Source organism: Salvelinus namaycush, unplaced genomic scaffold, assembly GCF_016432855.1.
Source record: "Salvelinus namaycush isolate Seneca unplaced genomic scaffold, SaNama_1.0 Scaffold73, whole genome shotgun sequence".
In the NCBI taxonomy this organism is placed as follows: Eukaryota; Metazoa; Chordata; class Actinopteri; order Salmoniformes; family Salmonidae; genus Salvelinus; species Salvelinus namaycush.
The window spans coordinates 25,615-46,576 of NW_024061453.1; the positions used below are offsets into that span (position 1 = coordinate 25,615).

At 45.7% G+C, this 20,962-nt stretch overlaps 1 protein-coding gene across 3 annotated transcripts in view; it reads left to right on the forward strand.

The window, feature by feature from the left end:
- The window catches only part of LOC120042625 (FSD1-like protein), a 75,635-nt gene that overhangs the window by 14,862 nt on the left and 39,811 nt on the right, over positions 1-20,962 (forward strand). For 2 of the 3 annotated variants that reach the window (XM_038987445.1, XM_038987444.1), the window contains exons 2-6: positions 1,970-2,065; positions 2,267-2,398; positions 11,651-11,752; positions 15,196-15,218; positions 18,838-18,959. In XM_038987445.1, coding sequence (XP_038843373.1) covers positions 1,970-2,065; positions 2,267-2,398; positions 11,651-11,752; positions 15,196-15,218; positions 18,838-18,959 — 475 coding nt within the window. Of the gene's footprint in view, positions 1-1,969; positions 2,066-2,266; positions 2,399-11,650; positions 11,753-15,195; positions 15,219-18,837; positions 18,960-20,962 lie in introns of those variants that run through there. The other variant, XM_038987446.1, reaches the window with a different exon arrangement.

Sequence of the window (20,962 nt, forward strand, 5' to 3'; positions counted from 1 at the left end):
GGCCACTCAAGGACATTCAGAGACTTGTCCCGAAGCTACTCCTGCATTGTCTTGGCTGTGTGCTTAGGGTCGTTGTCCTGCTGGAAGGTGAACCTTCGCCAGAGTCTGAGGTCCTGAGCGCTCTGGAGCAGGTTTTCATCAAGGATCTCTCTGTACTTTGCTTCGTTCACCTTTGCCTTGATCCTTACTAGTCTCCCAGTCTCTGCCGCTGAAAAACATCCCCACAGCATGATGCTACCACCACCATGCTTCACCCTAGGGATGGTGCCAGGTTTCCTCCAGATGTGACGCTTGGCATTCAGGCCAAACAGTTCAATCTTGGTTTTATCAGACCAGAGAATCTTATTTCTCATGGTCTGAGAGTCCTTAGGTGCCTTTTGGTAAACTCCAAGCAGGCTGTCATGTGCCTTTTACAGAGGAGTGGATTCCGTTTGGCCACTCTACCATAAAGGCCTGATTGGAGGAGTGCTACAGAGGTGGTTGTCCTTCTGGATAGGTTCTCCAATCGCCACATTGGGTTCTTGGTCACCTCCCAGACCAAGGAGCTTCTCCCCCGATTTCTCAGTTTGGCCAGGCAGCCAGCTCTAGGAAGAGTCTTGGTGGTTCCAAACTTCTTCCATTTAAGAATGATGGAGGCCACTGTGTTCTTGGGGACCGTCAATGCTGCAGAAATGTTTTGGTACCCTTCCCCAGATCTGAGCCTCGACACAATCCTGTCTCGGAGCTCTACGGACAACTCCTTCGACCTCATGACTGTTTTTGCTCTGACATGCAATGTCAACTGTGGAACCTTATATAGACAGGTGTGTGCCTTTCCAAATCATGTCCAATCAATTGAATTTACCACAGGTGGACTCCAATCAAGTTGTAGAAACGTCTCAAGGATGATCAATGGAAACAGGATGCACCTGAGCTCAATTTCGAGTCTCATAGCAAAGGGTCTGAGTACTTATGTAAATAAGGTGTTTGTTTTCTTTATTTTTATCAATTCAACAAAAAAAAATCTAAAAACCTGTTTTCACTTTGTCATTAAGGGGTATTGTGTTTTAGATTAATGTGTTTTAGACTAAAAATTATTTCATCCGTTTTAGAATAAGGCTGTAAAATGTGGAAAAAGTCAAGGGGTCTGAATACTGTCCAAATGCACTGTATATGTGTGAAATTAGTTTTGATTTAGAATGGACCATTATCATTATTATATGTCTTAAATAGCGAATGGAGGACGCTTTTCCCTTGGTTCATTTTCATGCCAGCCAGCTAGGCTATAGTCCTGTTGTAAAGCGAAACAATTTGCTTAATATTAGGAAAGTTGATAAATAAATATAATATGCCTAGCCTATAGAAAGCTGACCCTCCTATTTTTAATAGAGGCCATCACTCTGTTTTCTCACTCAATTGCATAGCCTATAGAAATGTTGCGCAACATGAGCTCATGGGCTCTCATAAAAAGTTTGATTAGAGGGACAATAGTGCTGAGTACCAGGCAGTCAGCAAGTTTGGTAGGCTACTAATTACCATCAGCATCATCAGAGCTGGGAGAAACCTAGTTACTGTGAGGTCATGACTCGTGACTGCCGGTTTGGCGGTAATAAGGTCACCATAAAAGCCCTAATCTTGATACGTTGATTAATACATGCTGTGTTAATTTCGGCATGTTTTACCCACTGTCGTGTGCATAGATAGCAAGTCAATAGAGCTAACTGGCTAGCTACTACTGTTAGCTAGCCAGATAGCCACAAATCATTTTTTGCTAGCTAGCTACCCACGATGAATTTACATCTACCTTGCATATATATTTACATTACATTATATTTAGGTCATTTTTGCCTGTTTAACTAGCTGGATATTCAATTTGAGAAACACCCCCTATATTCTACGTAGAGCTTTGACATTCCTGTGTAATGAACAGTGCTATATAAATTACATATATTATTATAAAAAACATTTTTTTTAATGTTCTGTGTTGCAGGAGGCCTTACAAAGAATAATAACTACGTTGGCCAATAAAAATGAGGAGCTCCATAACTTCATGGAAACACTTAGTCACTCTCTGGCTGGTGTCCAGGTAAGACATAACACAATAACATAACACAACACTCCAGTCAATTACATTAAACATAACATACAGCAATAATAATCTCGATATTACAATCTTGTACAGTCATTTCCATTTACCATGGTAATCAATCTATAGACTCTTGCGACGCAGAGATATGGTTCTGGGTTCAGAGGATAATCAATATATACGTGTGTGATTTTTTTGAAGGTGAACTCCCCACAAGCAGTGTCCGACCTGGAGGAGGAGTTTGACATGTTATTCACCGTCCTGGTTGAGATGAAGGAGAGCATGATCAACCGCATCAAACAGGAAGGGGCCAAGAAGACACAGGAACTACAGGTACCTGCCCCCTAACCCCTGACCTTAACCCCTAGCCCAACACCATCAAACAGGAAGGGGCCAAGAAGACACAGGAAATACAGGTACCTGACCCCTAACCCCTAACCCAACACCATCAAACAGGAAGGGGCCAAGAAGACACAGGAAATACAGGTACCTGACCCCTAACCCCTAACCCAACACCATCAAACAGGAAGGGGCCAAGAAGACACAGGAAATACAGGTACCTGACCCCTAACCCCTGACCTTAACCCCTAACCCAACACCATCAAACAGGAAGGGGCCAAGAAGACACAGGAAATACAGGTACCTAACCCCTAACCCCTAACCCAACACCATCAAACAGGAAGGGGCCAAGAAGACACAGGAAATACAGGTACCTGACCCCTAACCCCTAACCCAACACCATCAAACAGGAAGGGGCCAAGAAGACACAGGAAATACAGGTACCTGACCCCTAACCCCTAACCCAACACCATCAAACAGGAAGGGGCCAAGAAGACACAGGAAATACAGGTACCTAACCCCTAACCCCTAACCCAACACCATCAAACAGGAAGGGGCCAAGAAGACACAGGAAATACAGGTACCTGACCCCTAACCCCTGACCCTAACCCCTAACCCAACACCATCAAACAGGAAGGGGCCAAGAAGACACAGGAAATACAGGTACCTAACCCCTAACCCCTAACCCAACACCATCAAACAGGAAGGGGCCAAGAAGACACAGGAAATACAGGTACCTAACCCCTGACCTTAACCCCTAACCCAACACCATCAAACAGGAAGGGGCCAAGAAGACACAGGAAATACAGGTACCTGACCCCTAACCCCTGACCTTAACCCCTAACCCAACACCATCAAACAGGAAGGGGCCAAGAAGACACAGGAAATACAGGTACCTAACCCCTAACCCCTAACCCAACACCATCAAACAGGAAGGGGCCAAGAAGACACAGGAAATACAGGTACCTAACCCCTAACCCCTGACCTTAACCCCTAACCCAACACCATCAAACAGGAAGGGGCCAAGAAGACACAGGAAATACAGGTACCTGACCCCTAACCCCTGACCTTAACCCCTAACCCAACACCATCAAACAGGAAGGGGCCAAGAAGACACAGGAAATACAGGTACCTAACCCCTAACCCCTAACCTAACACCATCAAACAGGAAGGGGCCAAGAAGACACAGGAAATACAGGTACCTAACCCCTAACCCCTGACCCTAACCCCTAACCCAACACCATCAAACAGGAAGGGGCCAAGAAGACACAGGAAATACAGGTACCTAACCCCTAACCCCTAACCCAACACCTTCAAACAGAAGGGGTCCAAGAAGACACAGGAAATACAGGTACCTAACCCCTAACCCAACACCTTCAAACAGAAGGGGTCCAAGAAGACACAGGAAATACAGGTACCTAACCCCTAACCCAACACCTTCAAACAGGAAGGGGCCAAGAAGACACACAAACTACAGGTACTATACACCTTTAGGATGAATTGAAACGCCGACTGCGAGCCAGGCCTAATCACCCAGCATCAGAGCCAGGCCTAATCACCCAACATCAGAGCCAGGCCTAATCACCCAACATCAGAGCCAGGCCTAATCACCCAACATCAGAGCCAGGCCTAATCACCCAACATCAGAGCCAGGCCTAATCACCCAGCATCAGAGCCAGGCCTAATCACCCAGCATCAGAGCCAGGCCTAATCGCCCAACATCAGAGCCAGGCCTAATCACCCAACATCAGAGCCAGGCCTAATCGCCCAACATCAGAGCCAGGCCTAATCGCCCAACATCAGAGCCAGGCCTAATCGCCCAACATCAGAGCCAGGCCTAATCGCCCAACATCAGAGCCAGGCCTAATCGCCCAACATCAGAGCCAGGCCTAATCGCCCAACATCAGAGCCAGGCCTAATCGCCCAGCATCAGAGTCAGGCCTAATCGCCCAACATCAGTGCCCGACCTCACAAATGGTCTTGTGGCTGAATGGAAGCAAGTCTCTGCAGCAATGTTCAAACATCTAGTGGAAAGCCTTCCCAGAAGAGTGGAGGCTGTTATAGCAGCAAAGTTCCAACATCTAGTGGAAGGCCTTCCCAGAAGAGTGGAGGCTGTTATAGCAGCAAAGTTCCAACATCTAGTGGAAAGCCTTCCCAGAAGAGTGGAGGCTGTTATCGCAGCAATGTTCCAACATCTAGTGGAAAGCCTTCCCAGAAGAGTGGAGGCTGTTATAGCAGCAATGTTCCAACATCTAGTGGAAAGCCTTCCCAGAAGAGTGGAGGCTGTTATAGCAGCAATGTTCCAACATCTAGTGGAAAGCCTTCCCAGAAGAGTGGAGGCTATTATAGCAGCAATGTTCCAACATCTAGTGGAAAGCCTTCCCAGAAGAGTGGAGGCTGTTATAGCAGCAATGTTCCAACATCTAGGGGAAAGCCTTCCCAGAAGAGTGGAGGCTGTTATAGCAGCAATGTTCCAACATCTAGTGGAAAGCCTTCCCAGAAGAGTGGAGGCTGTTATAGCAGCAATGTTCCAACATCTAGTGGAAAGCCTTCCCAGAAGAGTGGAGGCTGTTATAGCAGCAATGTTCCAACATCTAGTGGAAAGCCTTCCCAGAAGAGTGGAGGCTGTTATAGCAGCAATGTTCCAACATCTAGTGGAAAGCCTTCCCAGAAGAGTGGAGGCTGTTATAGCAGCAAAAGGGGGGACCAACTCCATATTAATGCCCATCATTTTGGAATGAGATGTTTGACGAGCAGGTGTCCACATACTTTTGATCATGTAGTGTATACATATACACTCACCCATCTAGTACCCGAGTCTGAGGTACTGGATCCGGCCTGCCTGGCACCAATGATCATACCACGCTCAAAGTCCTTCAGGTCACTAGTTTTACACAATTCTAACGTTCAATGGAACAGTAACTGAATTTCCCAACGCCTTACTACTTTATACAGCAAACCACGACTCACTGTCTGTAGGAGAGATACATTTCCGTATATACCTGACATACTGGCCGGTGATTGTGTATATATTGGATGAACCATGACTAGAATACAGTATATACATATGAAGTGGGTAAAACAGTATGTAAACGTTATTAAAGTGACCAGGGATTCCATGTCTATGTATAGAGGGCAGCAGCCTCTAAGATGAATGGTTGAGTAACATTATTACAGTGACCAGGGATTCCATGTCTATGTACATAGGGCAGCAGTCTACAAGGTGAAGGGTTGAGTACCAGGTGGTAGCCGGCTAGTAACGGTAACTAAGGTTCAGGGCAGGGTACTGGGCGGAGGCTGGCTAGTGGTGATTATTGAACAGTCTGATGGCCTTGAGATAGAAGCTGTTTTTCAGTCTCTCGGTCTCAGCTTTGATGCACCTGTACTGACCTTGCCTTCTGGATGATAGCGGGGTGAACAGGCAGTGGCTCGGGTGGTTGTTGTCCTTGATGATCTTTTTGGCCTTCCTGTGACATCGGGTGCTATAGGTGTCCTGGAGGGCAGGTAGTTTGCCCCCATTGATGTGTTGGGCAGACCGCACCACCCTCTGGAGAGTCCTATGGTTGCGGACTGTGGACTTGCTGTACCAGGCGGTGATACAGCCCGACAGGATGCTCTCAGTGGTGCATCTGTAACTGTTCATGAGGGTCTAGGGGCTCCTGAGGTTGAAGAGGCCCCGTTGGTGTGAATGGACCATTTCAGATCATTGGTGATGTGCACGCCAAGGAACTTGAAGCAGTTGACCCCTTTCCTCTGCGGCCCCGTCGATGTGGATGGGGGCGTGCTCCCATCTCCTGTAGTCCACTAACAGCTCCTTCGTTTTGTTTACGTTGAGGGAGAGGTTATTTTCCTGGCACCACTCCTCCAGGAGTCTCACCTCCTCCCTGTAACACCACTCCTCCAGGACTCTCACCTCCTCCCTGTGACACCACTCCTCCAGGACTCTCACCTCCTCCCTGTGACACCACTCCTCCAGGAGTCTCACCTCCTCCCTGTGACACCACTCCTCCAGGACTCTCACCCTCCTCCCTGTAACACCACTCCTCCAGGATTCTCACCTCTTCCCTGTAACACCACTCCTCCAGGACTCTCACCTCCTCCAGGAGTCTCACCTCCTCCCTGTGACACCACTCCTCCAGGAGTCTCACCTCCTCCCTGTGACACCACTCCTCCAGGAGTCTCACCTCCTCCCTGTGACACCACTCCTCCAGGAGTCTCACCTCCTCCCTGTGACACCACTCCTCCAGGAGTCTCACCTCCTCCCTGTGACACCACTCCTCCAGGAGTCTCACCTCCTCCCTGTGACACCACTCCTCCAGGAGTCTCACCTCCTCCCTGTGACACCACTCCTCCAGGAGTCTCACCTCCTCCCTGTGACACCACTCCTCCAGGAGTCTCACCTCCTCCCTGTGACACCACTCCTCCAGGAGTCTCACCTCCTCCCTGTGACACCACTCCTCCAGGAGTCTCACCTCTTCCCTGTAACACCACTCCTCCAGGACTCTCACCTCCTCCAGGAGTCTCACCTCCTCCCTGTGACACCACTCCTCCAGGACTCTCACCTCCTCCCTGTGACACCACTCCTCCAGGACTCTCACCTCTTCCCTGTAACACCACTCCTCCAGGACTCTCACCTCCTCCAGGAGTCTCACCTCCTCCCTGTGACACTACTCCTCCAGGACTCTCACCTCTTCCCTGTAACACCACTCCTCCAGGACTCTCACCTCCTCCAGGAGTCTCACCTCCTCCCTGTGACACCACTCCTCCAGGACTCTCACCTCCTCCCTGTAGCACCACTCCTCCAGGAGTCTCACCTCCTCCCTGTGACACCACTCCTCACAACTAGTATTAGTTATGGGTGTTGTAGTAGTATCTGCATACACCCTTCCCAGCCTGGGGTCTCTCGCTCTCTCTCTCTGTGTGTGTGTGTGTGTGTGTGTGTGTGTGTGTGTGTGTGTGTGTGTGTGTGTGTATGTGTGTGTGTGTGTGTTATACTGGTAGTAATGGATGTGTGTTATACTGGTAGTAATGGATGTGTGTTATTGTGGTTCTTGGTTAGTGTACACCCCTCTCTCAGGCAGCCTGGGGGGGGGGGGGTGGATGTCATCATGCTGCTATAGCAGTTTCCTAGCCAACTCTCTAAGTCCATTGAGCAGGAACAAAAAGTGTCTGAAATTACCCCCAAATAAGAGATTACCACTTTATCCCTGAGCACTGCCTGGTATGCGGGTCCTCATTACGTCAAGCTCACTCAGTTGGTAGAGAATGGCGCTTGTAATGCCAGGGTAGGTGGTTCGATTCCCGGAAACACCCATACGTAAAATGTATGCATGCATGACTGTAAGTCGCTTTGGATAAAAGCGTCTGCTACCTGGCATTTATTATATTAAAATATACACTCATTGGCCAGTTTATTAGGTACACCACCCTGTTCATGATAATGTTTCGCTCCTACAGGACAGTGGAGTCATGTGGCTTGTTATATAAAGCAGGCAAACAGGCATCGAGGCATTCAGTTACTGTTCCATTAGACTGGACAAAACTAGTGACCTAAGTGACTGAGCCTGGTGTGATCGGTGCCTGGTGTGATCGGTGCCTGGTATGATCGGTGCCTGGTGTGATCGGTGCCTGGTGTGATCGGTGCCTGGTGTGATCGGTGCCTGGTGTGATCGGTGCCTGGTGTGATCGGTGCCTGGTGTGATCGGTGCCTGGTGTGATCGGTGCCTGGTGTGATCGGTGCCTGGTGTGATCGGTGCCTGGTGTGATCGGTGCCTGGTGTGATCGGTTCCAGTACCTCAGAAACGGCCTCCTGGGCTTTTCACGCACGACAGTGTCTCGGGTTTACTGAGAATGATGCAACAAACCAAAACATCCAATCAGAAGCAGTCCTGTAGGTGAAAACAGCTGGATGATGAGAGGTTGAAAGGAGAATGGGAAGAATCATGCAAGTTAACAGGCGGGCCACAAACAGACCAATAACGGTGCAGTACACCAGTGGTGTGCAGAACGACATCTCAAGTTAACAGGCGGGCCACAAACAGACCAATAACGGCGCAGTAGACCAGTGGTGTGCAGAACGACATCTCAGAACCCACATCTCGTCTGTCCTCGTCACGGATGGATCTATTGCAGGAGACGACCACACCGGGTTTCACTCCTATCAGCTAAAAACAAGAAGAAGAGGCTCCAGTGGGCGCAGCACCACCAACACTGGACAAATGAGGAGAGGAAAGACATTGCCTGGTTAGACGAATCCCAGTTCCTATTGCGTTGCTGATGGCAGAATCAGGATTTGGTGTAAGCAGTATGAGTCCATGGCCCCATCCTGCCTGGTGTCAACATTACAGGCTGGTGGCAGTGGTGTAATGGTGTGGGGATTGTTTTCCTGGCCCACATTAGGTCCCTTGATACCATTTGAGCAATGTTCCCATGCCTCGAAGAATTCAGGTTGTTCTGGAGGCAAATGGGGGTCCGACTTGATACTAGATGGGTGTACCTAATACTTTGTTTCTGAACTCACATACTCGTTCTCATCATGTGAACCATGGAAACATACACTACCGTTCAAAAGTTTGGGGTCACTTAGAAATGTCCTTGTTTTTGAAAGAAAAGCACTTTTTTTTTGTTCATTAAAATAACATAAAATTGATCAGAAATACAGTGTAGACATTGTTTATGTTGTAAATGAATATTGTAGCTGGAAACAGCAGATTTTTTTAAATGGAATATCTACATAGGCGTACAGAGGCCCATTATGAGCAACCATCACTCCTGTGTTCCAATGGCACGTTGTGTTAGCTAATCCAAGTTTATCATTTTAAAAGGCTAATTGATCATTAGAAAACCTTTTTGCAATTATGTTAGTACAGCTGAAAACTGTTGTTCTAATTAAAGAAGCAATAAAACTGGCCTTCTTTAGACTAGTTGAGTATCTGGAGCATCAGCATTTGTGGGCTGGTCATGGGTGCACCTCAGCCACGCTCAAGGTCCAAAACGATATCATAACCGCAATCGATAAATGACAATACTGTGCAGCCGTCTTCATCGACCTGGCCAAGGCTTTCGACTGTCAATCACAGCATTCTTATCGGCAGACTCAACTGCCTTGGTTTCTCTAATGACTGCCTCGCCTGGTTCACCAACTACTTCTCAGACGGAGTTCAGTGTGTCAAATCGGAGGGCCTGTTGTCCGGACCTCTGGCAGTCTCTATGGGGGTGCCACAGGGTTCAATTCTCGGGCCGACTCGTACAATGCTGTGTACTACTCCCTTCACAGAACAGCGCAATCTGTCTCTAAACAGAATAGAACGAGGAGTGGGAGGCCCCGGTGCACAACTGAGCAAGAGGACAAGTACATTAGAGTGTCTAGTTTGAGAAACAGACGCCTCACAGGTCCTCAACTGGCAGCTTCATTAAATAGTACCCTCAAAACACCAGGCTCAAAGTCAACAGTGAAGAGGCGACTCCGGGATGCTGGCCTTCTTTGTTTCCAGCTACAATAGTCATTAACAATGTCCACACTGTATTTCTGATCAATTTGTTGTTATTTTAATGGACAACAAATTTGCTTTTCTTTCAAAAACAAGAATTTCTAAGTGACCCCAAACTTTTGCACGGTAGTGTATGTTTTCATCATGTGACTCATGGAAACACAGCTGTTTGTCATGTGACCCATGGAAACACAGCTGTTTGTCATGTGACCCATGGAAACACAGATGTTTGTCATGTGACCCATGGAAACACAGATGTTTGTCATGTGACCCATGGAAACACAGATGTTCGTCATGTGACCCATGGAAACACAGCTGTTCGTCATGTGACCCATGGAAACAGATGTTCGTCATGTGACCCATGGAAACACAGATGTTTGTCATGTGACCCATGGAAACACAGATGTTTGTCATGTGACCCATGGAAACACAGATGTTTGTCATGTGACCCATGGAAACACAGATGTTTGTCATGTGACCCATGGAAACACAGATGTTTGTCATGTGACCCATGGAAACACAGATGTTCGTCATGTGACCCATGGAAACACAGATGTTTGTCATGTGACCCATGGAAACACAGATGTTTGTCATGTGACCCATGGAAACACAGATGTTTGTCATGTGACCCATGGAAACACAGATGTTTGTCATGTGACCCATGGAAACACAGATGTTTGTCATGTGACCCATGGAAACACAGATGTTTGTCATGTGACCCATGGAAACACAGCTGTTTGTTTTATTTCATCAGAGTTATTAATCCGTGTCAGTGGCACTTTAATACCAGACAAACTAAACCATGTTGTTCATGATCCGTTTTAACAGTTAGTATTCCCTTCAATGCATTTTTTCCAAGAGTTGCCCTTTTAAGCTGTTTTGCCAGCATTTACTATTGTTATGAGTATGTCTGTCAGCTGATGAACCAAAATGTTATTGTGTCACTGTGAGCTCAGCTAGCCTTCCCCAACCAAGCAGGTGTTTGGTTACTTTTCCCCGTCTCTGGTCTTTTCTCCTTGGGGTACTCTCTGTTACCTTTCCCCCTCTCTTGTCCTCTCTCCTTGGGGTCCCCGGAACCTGAGAGGAGGCTTAGCAATAGCAGCTGATCGTCTGCCTGATAGCTGACCATTAGAAGACCTTGTAGCTAACTCTGTCCTGTAGGAAGGACAGTTATGAAAGCCTATCCAGCCTCCTGTGCATCCCAAATGGCCCCCTATTCCCTATATAGTGCACTACTTTAGACTAGAGCCCTATGGAACCCTATTCCCTATATAGTGCACTACTTTAGACCAGAGCCCTATGGAAACCTATTCCCTATATAGTACACTATTTTAGACCAGAGCCCTATGGAACCCTATTCCCTATTTAGTGCACTCCAAGAGTGTGCAAAGCTGTCATCAAGTCAAAGGGTGGCTATTTAGAAGAATCTCAAATATAACATATATTTTGATTTGTTTAACACTTTTTTTTGTTTACAACATGATTCCATATGTGTAATTTCATAGTTTTGAGTAGAAAACAGTAAAAATAAAGAAAAACCCTCGAATGAGTAGGTGTGTCTAAACTCTTGACTGGTAGTGTGTGTGTGTGTGTGTGTGTGTGTGTGTGTGTGTGTGTGTGTGTGTGTGTTTTATTTATATATATATATATAAATAAAACGTCAGGCTTCAACATGAGGTGTATCAAGGTCAATTACATTCAGTGTTGTAACAGCTCACCCTTCTGAAATGTCTTTTTCCCCCTGTTTGTTCCGTAGCATCAACTGACACAGAGCGGCAGTGCCTTGGAGAGTGCAGTGGAGCTGCTGGAGTTTGCAAACAATGCTCTGGATATTAAAGACGAGGACGAGTTCACGAAGGTAGAGGCTGCTGTTCTCTAGGGCCTAGGCCTCTGACAACAACATTGTAATTGGGTGTGTAAGTATGAAGTGATTTCAGGAACCAACAGACATTTTAATTCCATAGGATATTGAATTAGAATGTAATATTTTTGCATTTTAATGCACAAATTAAATCATTTAATTCATCAATTGAACTTGTATTTCATGATTTGAAACTGAATTGAGTGAATATTGCATTCAGTTTTCAAATATTCAAATTCAATATTTATTGTCTTGTGTATCAAGTCTATCAAAGTTTCATGTATTCAACTTTTCAGATTTCACTTTTCAAATTCAGTTCTCTAAATTCAGATTCAAAACCAGAGACAACATCCTGGTACTTTGCAGGCCAGGAAAAGTAGAGGAGAACAGAGAATTTAAAACGCCCACTGTGGTAAACGGAAGCTTCTTGCGGTTTCTGAAGCCAAAGTGGCATGTTGAATTAATTTTCTTCCTATGAATTTGTCTCTAGCGTTTCTAATTGTTTCGGCTATAAGCTATTATGACCCTATTCCTGAAAGCTGCGCATGGGTATGCCTTCTGTCTCCTCTATGATGATGACAGGCCACGTTAGAAGAGAGTGCCACAAAAAAAACACAATTTGGCCCCCCCCGTAAGAATACAGTTGAATAGCCCTGTCGTAGCCCTTCGAAGGATAGCCTTTCCACTCCCCTATTTAATCTTTCTCTTGTGACTGACTGGGTTCGAACCATGTCTCCTGCATGACCAGGGAGTCTCAGCCTTTCAGGAATGGGGGTCATAATAGTTTATAGTAGTTCAAACGCTAGAGCCAAATTCGTAGGAAAAAAATAAATTCAACATGCCACATTGGCTTCAGAAAAGAAGCAAGAAGGTTCTGTTTACCACAGTGAGCGTTTTAAATTCTCTGTTCTCCTCTACTTTTCCTGGCCTGCGAAGTACCAGGATGTTGTCTCTTGGTTTGGATCTGAATTCCGAGAACTGAATCTGAATGCATCTGAGAAATCGAATATTATAAAACTTTGATAAACTTTAAATTATAGTTTGTCAACTTGAAACACAGACAATGAATGCAATATCTACCATATTGAAACTGAATATACACTGCTCAAAAAAATAAAGGGAACACTTAAACAACACAATGTAACTCCAAGTCAATCACACTTCTGTGAAATCAAACTGTCCACTTAGGAAGCAACACTGATTGACAATAAATTTCACATGCTGTTGTGCAAATGGAATAGACAAAAGGTGGAAATTATAGGCAATTAGCAAGACACCCCCAAAAAAGGAGTGATTCTGCAGGTGGTGACCACAGACCACTTCTCAGTTCCTATGCTTCCTGGCTGATGTTTTGGTCACTTTTGAATGCTGGCGGTGCTCTCACTCTAGTGGTAGCATGAGACGGAGTCTACAACCCACACAAGTGGCTCAGGTAGTGCAGTTCATCCAGGATGGCACATCAATGCGAGCTGTGGCAAAAAGGTTTGCTGTGTCTGTCAGCGTAGTGTCCAGAGCATGGAGGCGCTACCAGGAGACAGGCCAGTACATCAGGAGACGTGGAGGAGGCCGTAGGAGGGCAACAACCCAGCAGCAGGACCGCTACCTCCGCCTTTGTGCAAGGAGGTGCACTGCCAGCGCCCTGCAAAATGACCTCCAGCAGGCCACAAATGTGCATGTGTCTGCTCAAACGGTCAGAAACAGACTCCATGAGGGTGGTATGAGGGCCCGACGTCCACAGGTGGGGGTTGTGCTTACAGCCCAACACCGTGCAGGACGTTTGGCATTTGCCAGAGAACACCAAGATTGGCAAATTCGCCACTGGCGCCCTGTGCTCTTCACAGATGAAAGCAGGTTCACACTGAGCACATGAGCACATGTGACAGACGTGACAGAGTCTGGAGACGCTGTGGAGAACGTTCTGCTGCCTGCAACATCCTCCAGCATGACCGGTTTGGCGATGGGTCAGTCATGGTGTGGGGTGGCATTTCTTTGTGGGGCCGCACAGCCCTCCATGTGCTCGCCAGAGGTAGCCTGACTGCCATTAGGTACCGAGATGAGATCCTCAGACCCCTTGTGAGACCATATGCTGACACATGCACATTTGTGGCCTGCTGGAGGTCATTTTGCAGGGCGCTGGCAGTGCACCTCCTTGCACAAAGGCGGAGGTAGCGGTCCTGCTGCTGGGTTGTTGCCCTCCTACGGCCTCCTCCATGTCTCCTGATGTACTGGCCTGTCTCCTGGTAGCGCCTCCATGCTCTGGACACTACGCTGACAGACACAGCAAACCTTTTTGCCACAGCTCGCATTGATGTGCCATCCTGGATGAACTGCACTACCTGAGCCACTTGTGTGGGTTGTAGACTCCGTCTCATGCTACCACTAGAGTGAGAGCACCGCCAGCATTCAAAAGTGACCAAAACATCAGCCAGGAAGCATAGGAACTGAGAAGTGGTCTGTGGTCACCACCTGCAGAATCACTCCTTTATTGGGGGTGTCTTGCTAATTGCCTATAATTTCCACCTGTTGTCTATTCCATTTGCACAACAGCATGTGAAATTTATTGTCAATCAGTGTTGCTTCCTAAGTGGACAGTTTAATTTCACAGAAGTGTGATTGACTTGGAGTTACATTGTGTTGTTTAAGTGTTCCCTTTATTTTTTTGAGCAGTGTATAAATATTGCATTTGAATATTCAATTAAATTGTGCATTACAAATTCAAAAATGTCATTCAATGTCCTAATACAAATTCTAAATGATGGAATTCAAAAATACAATTTGTTGGCACTAAAATCACTCCATATGTAAGCCTTGGACAATAACATTATTTGAATGTGATCAGCTGACGAGGACTACCAGGAAGTGAATGAAGGTCAACGTTGATTTACGAGTCAGGTGGCCTCGTATAGCTATCATAGGTTGTAGTATGTCTTCATTCTAAAGGGAAACTACATGGAGTTTCTTTGGTTATTTTTGGATTACTTTCAAAGGATTGATACTATGATGTGAATAGTGTTCTCCTAAATTAACAATTATGATTTTCCTTCTCAATTTCCTATAATACAGTAACAGAATCTTAAGTTTACAGTCATGCTGCTCTTTCTGTGTGACGTTGTTCACCATGCTCTCCTCAGCTTCACTGTGTGTGTGTGTGTGTGTGTGTGTGTGTGTGTGTGTGTGTGTGTGTGTGTGTGTGTGTGTGTGTGTGTGTGTGTGTGTGTGTGTGTGTGTGTGTGTGCGTCAGTTTGGCGAGTGTCCAGTCCGACTGTATGTACCCCATCCTGTACCCCATCCCGTGCCTGTACCCCATCCCGTGCCTGTACCCCATCCCGTGCCTGTACCCCATCCCGTGCCTGCACGGCTGTACTAACTATGATATATCTCTATTGTACTAACGGTCCCACTTCTTCTTTCTCCTCTTCCTCTCCTCCTCTTCTTCCAAGGCTGCCAAGCAGATCAAAGATAGGTACGGTACACTCTTCCCTTCTTTAGTCTCTGGACATGCTTGCCTGGAAACCCGACGTTGAATCCCATTGAAATTCTAAGTCGTGCAGAAATGACTGTTTTGAATCAGGAAAGTTTACTCTCACAAATTTTTTACAAGCCAGAAAATAATATGTTAACATACTTTACTGGTTGTCTGTGCGGTTTGTCCTTTTGGCGGTAGTAATGAATTCTGGCCCTAACCAGAATAGAAATAGTGGGAGGCCCCGGTGCACAACTTATAATTAAATCAACTTTTCAAAGCGCTGGTAGTGTACACATTCAGATTTTTAACACCTGGAGCATGTGCAGAAGATCAAAATACCTGCATGAGACACATGCATACTAGTAGAGCCGGTGTACGTGTTTACATGGTTCTGCGTGTGCTTCAGGTGTTAGAAATATGAACCAGCGCTTTGAAAAGTCGATGTAATTATACTTTCCTGTGGATATATTGTCTCACATTCCTACTGCCAAAAAGGACCAACCATACGGATAACGGGTAAAGTAAGTTTTTAAAACAACATTCTGGCTTGTTCACTACATATAAGGACACGAAGGTCCAGACCTTGGCCATTTTTTTATTTTCTCATTTGGAAAAATAAATCAGAATAAAAATATATATTGTTCACAATAAAGAGAATCTATGACGTGTCAACATTTAAATATTTCTCCCACCGTTGATCAAAGCTTATATTCTTGATCAATATTCTTCTTCGTCTTCCTCTTTGAGAACCAGTGGCTAGTTATTTAAACTACGGTTCAAAAGTTTTGGGTCATTTAGAAATGTCCTTGTTTTTGAAAGAAAAGCTCTTTTTTTTTTGTCCCTTTAAATGAACATCAAATTGATCAGAAACACAGTGTAGACATTGTTTATGTTGTAAATTAATATTGTAGCTGGAAACGGCAGATTTATTTTAAATGGAATATCTACATAGGTGTACAGAGGCCCATTATCAGTAACCATCACTCCTGTGTTCTAATGGCACGTTGTGTCAGCTAATCCAAGTTTATCATTTTAAAAGGCTAATTGATCATTAGAAAACCCTTTTGCAATTATGTTAGCACAGCTGAGAACTGTTGTTCTGATTAAAGAAGCAGTAAAACTGGCCTTCTTTAGACTAGTTGAGTATCTGGAGCATCAGCATTTGTGGGTTCGATTACAGCCTCAAAATGTCCAGAAACAAATAACTTTCTTCTGAAACTCGTCAGTCTATTTTTGTTCTGAGAAATGAAGGCTATTCCATGTGAGAAATTGCCAAGAAACTGAAGATCTGGTACAACGCTGTGTACTACTCCCTTCACAGAACAGCACAAACTGGCCCTAACCAGAATAGAAATAGTGGGAATCCCCGGTGCACAACTTAGTTAGTTCGTCTCCTGTCTCTTTGTGAACCAGTGGTTAGTTAATTATGTTCTGTGTCTACAGGATTTGCCTTTAGCAGCACATTCACCACTCTCTCAAACGGCTAACTCCGCCCTCTCGACGGCAGAGGCCGAGGGCGACGTGAAACGAACTACCCAGCTCGCAGTCGGCTCAGTACGCAATTAGTCTAGAGATGCTGTTGACGGTGTGTTGGCGAGGAGCAAAAAATACGCTACTAAGTTCTCATAATAACTTTGCTTTACAGAGAGTAGGTTACTGAGATATACAGTGATGTGGTGAGACTGAGGCAGGCTGCAAAGCTTTTAGGAAGAAGCAGAGGAGACAGAGACAGGTTAGTACAGTGGTTCCCCGAACTTGACCAATAGGAACATCTCCATAGGACCTATCTTCCCTATAGGGAACATTAAAATACAACCACTGTGTGTTTAAATATAAACATCTCCATAGGACCTATCTTCCCTATAGGGAACATTAAAATACAACCACTGTGTGTTTAAATATAAACATCTCCATAGGACCTATCTTCCCTATAGGGAACATTAAAATACAAACGATCCAATTAAAAAAAAAATGTTTTGTTTCGTCGCTGATGCTTTGTGTCAGTGTGAATCACCCCCCCCCTTATAACATTACAGTTGCTATAGCTAATAGGCTGTGTGTTTGTAGCTGGACTGAAGGGGAATGAACCTACAGCAGCCAAGGTGATAATGACTGGGGTCTACAAATAGCATTTGAATGTTTTTAGCTTCCTTCCTGACCTCACTAAAACACAAACCCGAGTTGCGGCCCTACGTAGAGGCCGTGAGAGGGAACTTCCCTGATTCAAATGCTAAATGTTTTGCCCAACTTAGAATTCAATGCAATTCAACGTCGAGTTTCCAGGCGATGGACATGCCTGGTGTCATGCTGCAGTGGTGTGAGAAGCCTAGCTTAGTGCACGGTTTAGAGTCTGGTCAAATAGTTAGACGTCTTGTGTGTTTTACTAACTAGATGTCTTTTTGTAGTTTGTTTTTTCTTCATGTAGTCAGCGATCTGGTCAGACATCAGCGAACTAAAAGTACATGCATTTTAGTGTGTCTATATGTGTGTGAGTCTTTGTTTGCTGTTACTGACCCCAAGGTAAGTGACACGAGGCAGGTTTCCATTGACCCAGGTTTATTGGGTAATGGCGGTAATGGCGGTAATAGGAGACGTTTTCTAAAGCTCGACAACATTTTTATCCGTTCGGCGGCCTGGATTATTTTTTTTTTTTTTTTGTCTGACTTCATTTATTTGCGACAAATTATGATGGAAACTGTGTTTTCGGGGGAAAAAATTGCGTTAGCCTAACTATGAAGCTCCACTCCACATTTTTATTTCTCAAAACCCACTGCTTGTTAAATCCTATTTTTCACAATAAAAAAAATCGTCTTTCTCTACAGGATCCTTGTCCTGACTTTTCAAGAATGCCTGAAATTGCTTCGACTTGCTTTTCTGATTGGCTGGATGCAAGTTTCACCAACCAATTATTTCAGATATCCAGGAGTGCAAGTCTCACCATGGCGACCACGGAACGTGGCGAACAGTTGGCACATGAGAATGATTTAGAATATAGCAAATATTAATACATTTATTGCATTTTATCAATGCTGGCTTTGGCGGGCTACCTGAGCCATGAAGCAGATATTGTATGTGGGAGGGCAGACAGGGGGCTGTTGCCAATTTATTATTTTGCAGTCTGCCTAAATGGATAATGGAAACACTTAAACCACGTCGTTTTTAGTAGACACTGAAGGTTTTCGCGAAAACGTAAATTTTATTTTTTAGGGGGGGTGTGATGTCATTATGTCCAGCTGTTTATATCGACACCAGACAGTTAAATGGAAACGGAACGTAGCAAAGCTATTGTCGAATCTATTATCTATGCCAACTTTCTAAATGGTGACAAAAATCACAAGTTAATGGAAACATTGCTCTTGTGTGTGTCTGCTACACCTGCTGGGAGGGTAGCCTGGTCCCAGACCTGTTCCTGCTGGCCAAGACAAACATGACAAGGAGTTGGCATGTCTCACGAAACATATGCGTATGTATGTGTTCCGATTTTAAAAAATGACATCGGTACTAAACTTGAATGTGATCGCACAAACAGACTGGCACTCAGGCTAGCTGAAGGGTTGGTGGTGTTACTCTGCTATGGTGGTCTGGTGGCCTCACTGTGCCTTGTTCCTCCCTACAGGGTAACCATGGCCCCAGCCTTCAGATTGACCATGAAGCCCAAGGCCACAGACAACATGAACCATCTCATGGCGGACTTCAACCAGGAACGGCAACTCCTCCAGAACCTCAAGTTTCTGCCTGGTACGTACATGTGGCCTGTGTCCCAAGTGGCCCCTATTCCCTAAATAGTGCACTACTTTAGACCAGAGCCCTATAGAACCCTATTACCTATATAGTGCACTACTTTAGACCAGAGCCCTATGTCACCCTATTCCCTATATAGTGCACTACTTTAGACCAGAGCCCTATGTCACCCTACTCCCTATATAGTGCACTACTTGTGACATTCAGTACTGTCGCCTGACATGAAATATTTTGATATCAAATTCAAAATACTGGAGAATAGGGCCACATTTACACATTTTAGCTTTACCGTCCAAATAAATGTGGAGAGCAGTCTATATCATTACTGTAGACAATGAGATTTAATTAGTATGGAAAAGACAGCTAATATTTGCATTATTATAATAATGTGTTTGGAAATGTAGCCTGTTGGTCATTTGATTATCCCTCATAATTAGCCTACTTTTTAGATTTTTCAATATTTTTCTGGGTAGTATCCAATCTAACTCTCTGTTGTTGTTTTTGTCGCACTGCTTTGCTTTATCTTGGCCAGGTCGCAGTTGTAAATGAAAACTTGTTCTCAACACGCCTACCTGGTTAAATAAAGGTGAAATAAAATTTAAAAAATTTAAAAAATCTACATTGTGTACAAAACATTATGAACACCTGCTCTTTCCATGATATAGACTGACCAGGTAGAAGCTATGATCCCTTATTGATGTATCTTGTTAAATCCACTTCAATCAGTGTAGATGAAGGGGAGGAGACGGGTTAAAGAAGGATTTTTAAGCTTTGAGACAATGGAGACATGGATTGTGTATGAGTGCCATTCAGAGGATGAATGGGCAAGACAAAAGATTTACATGCCTTTGAACGGAGTATGGTACTAGGTTCCAGGCACACCGGTTTGTGTCAAGAACTGCAACATTGCTGGGGTTTTCACTCTCAACAGCTTCCCTGTGTGTATCTAGAATGGTCCACCACCCAAAGGACATCCAGCCAACTTGACACAACTGTTGGAAGCATTGAGGTTAACATGGACCAGCATCCCTGTGGAACGCTTTCGACACCTCGTAGTGTCCATGCTCTGACGAATTGAGGTTGTTCTGAGAGCAAAACGGGGGGGGGGGGGGGGGTGCGCAACTCAATATAGGAAGGTGTTCCTAATGCTTATAGAGAGCAGAAGCAGCAGTGGTCTGTGGTTAGTTGGTTCATGCAACTTTCTCGTGTGTGTGTGTGTGTGTGACCAGCAATGGTCTAACAAATTGCTCCCTGCATCTCTCCGTTAAATGAGGGTTGCTCTATAGCGTCAGCTTTCACATCAGTCATCCAGAGAGCCTGTTCTCTCCAGAGAGGCTGGTTTTCTCCAGAGAGGCTGGTTTTCTCCAGAGATGCTGTTCTGTGTCGTCAAATACTAGTTATTGGTTGAATTTGGAGAAGATGTGTTTGGATTTTTCTGGAGGTTTTTTGGGAGCACCCAGGCTCAGCTTCATGAGGTAATAATGGCATGTGGTGAAACCGTCTATAATCTATGGTTTCAGCTGTTGATTCGTTCCTCCATCCTCGTCCTCCTCCCAGCGCTGTGTCGTACAGAGTCCCTAAGGCACTGCACTAGACCAGTGGTTTTCAAACTTCTCCTCAGGGACCCTGCCACGACGGTTCAGACTTCTCCTCAGGGACCCCGCCACGACGGTTCAGACTTCTCCTCAGGGACCCCGCCACGGCGGTTCAGACTTCTCCTCAGGGACCTCGCCACGACGGTTCAGACTTGTCCCCAGGGACCCCGCCACGGCGGTTCAGACTTCTCCTCAGGGACCCCGCCGCGGCGGTTCAGACTTGTCCCCAGGGACCCCGCCGCGGCGGTTCAGACTTGTCCCCAGGGACCCCGCCACGGCGGTTCAGACTTCTCCTCAGGGACCCCGCCACGGCGGTTCAGACTTCTCCTCAGGGACCCCGCCACGGTAGTTCAGACTTCTCCTCAGGGACCCCGCCACGGCGGTTCAGACTTCTCCTCAGGGACC